At 42.4% G+C, this 8,615-nt stretch overlaps 1 protein-coding gene across 1 annotated transcript in view; it reads right to left on the reverse strand.

The window, feature by feature from the left end:
• KIAA0930 (KIAA0930 ortholog) overlaps positions 1-8,085 on the reverse strand; it is a 41,064-nt gene extending 32,979 nt beyond the window's left edge. The window contains exon 1 of the mRNA XM_009283644.2: positions 7,942-8,085. Coding sequence (XP_009281919.1) covers positions 7,942-8,052 — 111 coding nt within the window. The 5' untranslated portion in view covers positions 8,053-8,085. The remainder of the gene's footprint in view (positions 1-7,941) is intronic.
• Positions 8,086-8,615: the final 530 nt, after the last annotated feature.

Genomic DNA, 8,615 nt, shown 5'->3' on the forward strand with positions numbered 1-8,615 from the left:
TGTGGAGAGCGATGAGGTCTCCCCTCAGCCTCCTTTTCTCCAGGCTAAACAGTCCCAGTTCCCTCAGCCGGTCCTCATCAGACTTGTTCTCCAGACCCCTCACCAGCCTCGTTGCCCTTCTCTGGACACGCTCCAGCACCTCAACATCCTTCTTGTAGTGAGGGGTCCAAAACTGAACACAGTATTCGAGGTGCGGCCTCACCAGTGCCGAGTACAGGGGCACGATCACTTCCCTACTCCTGCTGGCCACACTATTTCTGATACAGGCCAGGATGCCATTGGCCTTCTTGGCCACCTGGGCACACTGCCAGCAATCTTGCACCACTTCATTATACAACCCTCCTGTACCTTCCACGGACTAACGTGCGGTAACGCTGAAAGGCTCAGGCTGGGGCTAAAAGAGGTAACCGTACCCACAGACCGGTTGACACATTGCCCGTTCACTGAACAAGCGCAGTTACAGTCTAAGCTTGAAAACAGCAAAGCCAACTCACACGTGGCCTTTATTCCCTCCCATTTCTTTTCCTCTTGATATTCAGTTCTACAAAGCTATTCCCACTACTCACATGGGTTTCAGTGCTGCTGTAATTCCTTACAACCTAATCTATGTCATCTATTGATCTGGTTGCAGATGACAGCTTAATGACATAAGACTGCCCTAAAGTCAACATTTTAGTCTACCTTAGAGTGAGAAGTGCTCTGATTTGTGAAGTCCAGCCCCTGAAATTCAAGGTTAGTTATGCTGCTCATCATTCCAACCCCTTTCAGAAAAGATGAGGCATCACTGCAAACATCCCCCAACTTCGATCCGTTGGCATTCTCTCCTTCCACCCAACTGCGCTTTTGGGGGAAGAACAGACTTTGGTCTATTGACTAGGTCTGAACTGAATGGTAAACTTTAAAAAGTCAGGCCCCATTTATCTCTAATGAGACAAGAGTAAAAGACACGCAAGGCAATCTATAGCATCAGTTGGCAGCTAGAAACAGCAGCTTCCTCCCTCTTCAAAGATAGAAAACACCCTCCTGTAACCTTTGCACTTCATCAATCTGTAGCAGAAAATACTGTTTGCCCCCCTCATTTGAGGGCACACACCAAACACTAGTTTTTTAGATCCTGCACTGCCTTGAGATTGTGTTTTCTCACTGAATTCTCATTTTCTTTCTTCATTATTACATAAGTTTATATCTCAATATTAAGGAAATCACCTTAAAATTAATTATAGCTCTTGCAAACATAATTCTTAATCACAAGGAATTCCTACCAAACGTATTCTGTTTTCTTCTTTTCAATAAGCACAAGACATTCCTTCTGGATCAGCAAGTCACAGTCATAGAAAACAAAGATTCAACAAGCCTACACATCTAACTGTTTCCAGTATCTGCATATTGTACATGAAGAAGCAGAATCTGAAGCGATAAGAAAAACGAGCAAATTATAAGACTGAGAAAAGCTAATGGGACTCTCAGAGTTAAAAGCTGACTTCATCCAACCATAACTGAAATTACTTATGTGAAAAGAAACCAAAAAAGTCTAGTTCTGTCTTTGCAATTCTAGCAATAGCAGAAGAGGTATAAAAGATTAAAAATAAGAAAAATCCAAGTTGTTCCAATTATTGGAACAGTCTGAATGTTTGATGATGCTCAAACAACAAATGAGGGGAAAGCAACAACATGCAAATCATAAAAAACACAGGCTGTGGAAACTTTTCCCCCAGCATAGCTCTGGCACCAAGAACGCCACTGTAACTGTGGCTAAGCAAGACAAGGCTGGGAGTTAAAACATGCTGATCAGTATCAGCAAGGCAAGAAATCACTGTATTTGACAAAGTAATCCTAGCTGCTGCCTGACACTTGTACTCTGTGAATCGCATCAGCTTTCATTCCCCAATTCAAATGCTCCAGAAATCTGCTAAATCAGCTTTCAAAAATTGAAAGGATAGATACACGTGTGACTATTTAAGCATTCTCAAACGTGGCCCCAGACCACGGAGTAATCAATATTTTCAGATGTAACAGGTTGCTTACTGTTACCTTATTCCTGTAATATTATTTCTCAGCCTTTCTGATGTCCTCTCTAGAAATCACAAGTGCCTGAAGCAACACGTAGTATGCCTCCTGCAGAATACAGTCAGAAAAACAAGGGGAGGCATGCTACATCAGTAATGAAGGCAGCCGACAAACACATGGGAGAAAAGACTACAGAACGTTAAATCATCGTATTTCAAACCATCTCTGTTGGACGTGGAAATGCATAAACTGGGTTACTGACCAGAAAACGTGGGGGGAAAAAAAACAACTGGTGGATAGACTAGACATTTAAGTTCTAATTACTAGTGTTATTAGAGACTTGATTACGATATTCCAGAGCTTCAATTCAATTGCATATTAATTTCAACACTGAAAACAGACATTTTCATACCTCTAAAGAGCAAGCTGACACTGTGTAACCCATAGATCAAACACACAAAGTGCTCTGCTGAACTAGTAGCCTGATGAGGCTTTTAGGGAGCTCCAAGCAGGCACTTTTACCTTTTCCAGGGTGCAAAGCCCAGCCTAGCAGTGCTCTTCTGTCCCTCAACCCCCTCACCCCCCTACCCCAGTGACTCAGATATGCTGCATTTGCGATACTGAATTATTCATTAGAATTCTATCAGATGGGGGAACTGGGTCTGGGCTTCTTTTCTTCCCTATGAAGTTTCTCTCTGCTGCAGAGAATAGAGCATCTCCGCAGCCACATGACTCAGGGCTGCCATGTTTCAGTACAATTCATCTTAAATTCACTTCTGATCCTGGCTTTCTTATCACCCTATCTGACTGCTTAAGAAGAGTTCTTCAGAGATTGGAAGCAATAAAAAGCAATTCATTAAAAATGCCCCCGCAGCCCACTGCCCCTTCCCGAGTCGGGAGTTTATCGCCTGTGACACCACGAGGATATTTCAGCTGCATGCTCGCTTTGCCTCAGATATGAATTTACTCTGGAAATAGGACAGGATATGAAAGCATCTCCACCCTGAATGCTCGTTAGCCTGCCAGGTGTGTCAAAAGCATATTCCAGGTCACAGACAGCCGGATCCAGTTCTGTGTCGGAAGGAGATGTTCTTGTCACACCTGTGGCAGTATTCTTCTCTTCACTTTTGCCAAGCAGTCTGTCACAGCACACATAGGAAATGGAGATGTTCTTGCAAAAGATGCACCACGAGCAGAGGCTATCAAGTAGCAGCTCCTTTATGTTCATGTATTTAGACAACCAAAGATCAGCAAAATAGCATGAGCACAGGAATTTCTGAGAAGGATAATTGTAAAAGAAAAGCCAAATCTTTGCATTTAAGATGTTGAGCTCCTTACAGAAAATCATAATATCCATCTGATAATGCCAGCGTTCCTTTTTCACGTTTCAAAACGAGAGCAATGTGTTGATGCTGTCCTCTTCTGCAGAAGCCACTGTTCCTACTCACTGCAACACCTCCACAAACTTAGCACAACGGAACAGTTGAGGCAGAACAGCTGTCTCTCTGTACCGACTTGCACATGTTGCAATCATGGTTTGTTCCCACATACTATCCATGTACCAGAAGAGAATTTATTTGGCAAAAAAAGATGCATTTTTTGGCCATTTGTTTCTCTCTTGCATTCAGACAGCGATGTGGAACTGCCATGAAGTATACCAAACAGCTCTTCTCGAGACATCCTGTTGGCTTACAATGTTCAAAAAAAAAAAAAAAGCAAAAAAAAAAAAGCACTGCTCTGAAAGGTACAACAGAGACAGCAACATAAGATTTTTAAAACTTGCATTTCTGCTAGATGCTGAATTCAGGCTGTCAAATCTTCCAGCCAGACAGATGGTGACAGTGAATTAGAGATTCAGCTATGAAAATCCTGAGGTTTTCAGTGGGAGTCACGTGCCTAAAGTCATTTAGCTTTGGAAACTAACTGGTCTCCCACCACAGCCAGTATTTGTTGTGTCACAGGTCCAGATGCACATAAACGTGTAAACCATGGCTCCTGTTCAGTTCTGTTTCTGAAGCTGCAGCCACAACATCAGTAGCTTAAGCTTTTTGAAGACTTTTGAATGACTACCCCATGCATTCAGCAGCAACTCTACTCCTCCACATTTATAGGATGCTGAAGAAAACAGGACCTACTCCAAAATCCAGGCAAGCTCAGAACATATACCAACAGTGTCTTAAATTTATTTTTTTAATTGCTTTGCCCTATAAATACAGCACCCTTTTCAGGTGACAAAGCATGATGCAAGGCTGAAGGGGTTAATACAACCTAGCTCAGCTGGTCTGTCACTGAGGTTTTACCTTAGTTTCCCTACTCGGCAGTTGTCTCTGTTAACACCATAGTAGCATCTTCCGTAGTCCCATGAGAAAGTAAAGCTTCTCTCTACAGAAAGATCAGAAACTTGCAGCTGTAACAAAGCATAATCCTTTATAAATGCCTTTTGCACTGGGAAGAGCCAGAGATACTAAATCTTGATCTAATACCATTTTAAAATCAGAATCCCAAGTCCAACCACCTTAGCCTTTTAAAGCTGTAGGTTTTGGCAATGTACAGGACCCTTTGTAAGTGAGGATCAGGGCTTACATTTTCCAGTAGGTCACATCAGCTGGTGTGTGAGGCAGCAGCGAAGGAGTTTTTTGAGCCTTGACTTAACGGTGCATAAAGAGCGACAAGTCAAAGGGATTCCACCTTAAAAAAGCCTTCTAAATCCCTTAACCTTGAGAAAAGCTATGCTCCACAGTTCCCTGCCTGCACAGATCCTGACAGATGGGGAATGTGGTTTCGCTTAAAGACACTAAGAGAAGAAGTATCTTCAAAACTCGCAAGAAAAACTGCAAGAGTGTTATTGTGACATGCCAAGGAAACATGGAGTTGATTGCACTTCTCTGGTATCCAAGAGTCTGTGTAATGGATATAGCCCAGAATTCGATATAGCAGTTCTGCCCTGGCATAGACCGTATTAGCTGTAGTTGCTGTTTCACCCATACATGCGCAGTTTCGAAATTGGTGGGGTGGAAAAGAGAAGCAAATGGAAAGTCGCTTAGACCATGGGGTCTACAGAGTAGATAATTTAAAAGGCCTTTTAAACTAACATTTATGATGGTAGAGAAGTTTACCATCATCACCTACTGATACACCAAATTGTGAGATTTATTACTTCAAGCTGTTGTGACTAAGCTGCATCCAAAGGCCTTCTCATTCAGCCTTAAAATTGAACAGAACCTCTAATCTTGATCCTATCAGTTTTTTTCTGCTTATCCTCTATTACACTTCAACTTAAAATCAAATGCTATTGCTGACACTCTTCAGCTCCAGTAAGCAAAGAAAAAAAACCCACAAGCAAGAATGACTTTTAATCACACAGGACAGGCATCAAAACCTGAAAACCGTTTGATAAATTGACACTTGTTTCTCACTGACATGAATCATCATCACACCATGGCATGCAAATGATGCGAACATGCCACGTGAGCTCGTCATCTCAGAAAACAAGCATCACCATTGTCAGCATTCAGAAAAACAGCCCCTCCCCACCCAATCCGTTTTTGTTGTCGTTGTCATCAGTCCTACAGAAGATTACTGTGCTCAAAGCTGTGCAGATCTTATTTTCATGAATATAAACTAATGCTCTGAGATGTCACAGGACAACGATTCACCTCACACGTCACTGCCAGCGTTCTTCAGTCAAAACCTACAATTGCCAGGCAAATGCAGAGCACATATATAGTGTCTATGGAAGAACTACAATGAACTTGCTTCGCTGTATACCCAAGCGACAAAGAGACCCACTTCTACGGTTACCTAATAGTCAACTTCTGCGTGGCCCACGGAGAAATCATCACCAGACCGTTCAGCACAGTCTGGGCACTAGGCAGGAGCCAACAGTGCAGCTCCAGTTCTAGCCCTTCGTGGTCTCAAACAACTCTGAACCTCTCCCCTTCATCTGCCTTTTCAGTCTACCTCTGGGGACGTAAATGAGAGCACACAGTTTGGTGGGTGGCAGGGATGCTTGAAGTTATATTTGGCTTCTATAAATGTAAGTCTCTAGCTTCTTCCCCTTTTAATGATATGACTTTGGTATTTTGACACCATCTTTCAAGAAAGAATGGCCAAAACAACAAAGTAAAATAAAAACCCGTCTAGTCATAATTCAAAGAGTAAGGGTAGTTGTTTGGTGTCTCGCTGCATAGGACAGGCTCAAAAATTAGATAGAAGAGGAGCTGGAACTGCAAAGCAGTCAGCTAAAATCAAACAGGAGGAGAGCTGCACAGATACCAAAGAATCACCAAACTATGAAGTTTCACAAAGCATCTGAAGTACTTCAAAGTCACAGGAAAGGTTCATTTCTCAGAGGTTGAGCGAAAGGCAAACAGTGAAGGGGGAGTTGTAAAATACTGTGCGCGCTATAAGGCACACTCCCCATCTTAGTTGTTACGGCAAGCGATTCACTAATGCTGATTTTGTAATAACTACCACTTACGAAAGCCCCTCACAAATAAAAATTATTTATGATGCTTTTAGGAGGCTTAAATAAAGCTCAGAGCAAATGCAAGGGTTTATTTCACTGTCTCTTCTCCATGAGTGGTTCAAACACTTTAAACTGATTAATAAGTTAAACAGAGATTGATCAGGGGTCTGTGAATGAATTGAAGCAACCAGGCTTCCTTGTTGGGAAGGGAAGGACAAGAGGTTAAACCACCCATGCTTTTATTAGGCTGAACAAAGCCACAATATTGTTTGATGTGAAAAAGGAATGCAGTTATAGTCATTTAAACAACGATTAGGATGAAAGTTTCCTCCAGAAGTCTTAAAGCTCCAAGTACACTGGTTGAAGACTACTAAACCACTAATCTGACAGAGAAAGAACGGTATTTTGCCATCTTCTCCTTAGTGTCATGATGGAACTTGGAGGGGTGGGGGGAAGAGAGAAGATAATTCTGCCTGTTTCCTGTATCTCCAACAAAAACGTGGGAAAATCGTCTGGGATCCTCTTCTCAAGTGAGTTGACAACTATGGTTCTTTACGTCACCACATTTAAACCCAAAGAACTCTGCTATACCTGGTTAAAAACACTCTCACATACACCATGCGGGTATATCTGTGATTCAACAACAGTGTAAATTATTTACATATGTCAGGAAGTTAATCCCAGTCTTTTCTTCCTCCATTTATGTGCCTGCTTTTGATCCTCTGCAGCCATCTCCTTAATTCCCAATAAAAGCATCATTCCTCTTGCTTCTGTTTCCCCCACCTAAGATGAAAACTGCCATGAAATGCTGAGAAGTTTCTCAAATCTCTAATGGGAAAATACCTGTGCAGCAGCACTAGGCTACCCAACTATGTGTTTTCAAGAAACAGTCCTTCTATAGGAGGGCATATTGTCTTAAATGTAGATTATGAGAATACAGTCGTTTCTTCACTGTTTGTCACTACTGTATCCCAGATCCAGGAGGCTGCATGTATTCTGCTACTGAGCACCCAATAGGTGTTCATTCTTGATACTCTGGTATCTCAGGAAGGATTCCTCTAGAAGTACTGGAGTGATCATCTTCCTCCGTGTTTTTCCTCCCTTTCTACAAATTTAAACTTTCGATTTATAAAGTATCATCATTGAAAAACAAAACAAAAATCAGCATGGATGTCCTCCCTTTCCCCCTAAATGCAGGCTGACCAACATAAAAGCTTCCCAAAAAAGCATACAAACTCTCTGATCTCCTCAAGTCTGTGATAACAAAGCTCACTTATACTGCTGATGATGTTCACAGAGTTAACCACGGTATTTCTCTATGGGCCAATTTTGCGTAACTTCTTGTGGTGGGCAGAGCTGGAGATTCCTTATCCTTGGTTTGTAGTTCCTCAGATGTGTCAGGTACTCCAGAACACCATATCCCACGTTACCTTAAATTTCCCAGGTTAAAATATATCATTACTCACCTTTTTCCCCTCTGTACTATCACCACTGACATAGGACAGTTTTCGACGGACATAGAAGAGCATATCATCTTGCCGGGGGGCCCATTTCTCCATAAAATATGTTGAAAACATCCAAGTCCAGAACACAATACGGTCATCTTTGAAACACCCTAAGAGGCATAAGAGAAAGGAGAAATAAGAGTTGTGGAATCAGCATGTCACATTTGATTGTGCTTAACAAGACACCCAAAGTCTTTGCCACACATGGTGCAGTCAAGCCCAACTGTAGCAGAAATATTCTTGCAGAGCTCAGAGTAAGTTTTTCTACAGTGTAGAGCATAGCCACCATTCCACACGAACCCACAGCCCGTCTTTGGCCATCACCAACCAAAACCACCTTCTGGCAACCAATCTGCCCCGTGCACAAGCACAGATCAGGGCCCATGAATATACCCTGGCTATGCCTGTGCCACGGAGGAGGACAGGACCAGCACACTGAGCAATAATACGTCAAAGCAGCACTCAAGGAGTAATTTCCAAGGCATGCAGTGCCAATATACGCTCCAGTTAATGATGTGAAGCCATCAACTGCCAACAGGTTTATTATATGCTCTCAGGGAGTATAGCCACTCCTTCAGAAACGAGCAGCTGATACCTTCCTTAAGTCAATACACAGGAACAAGAATGTACCTGTG

The sequence above is a fragment of the Aptenodytes forsteri genome, unplaced genomic scaffold (assembly GCF_000699145.1).
Source record: "Aptenodytes forsteri isolate BGI_AS27 unplaced genomic scaffold, ASM69914v1 Scaffold614, whole genome shotgun sequence".
NCBI classification, from domain to species: Eukaryota; Metazoa; Chordata; class Aves; order Sphenisciformes; family Spheniscidae; genus Aptenodytes; species Aptenodytes forsteri.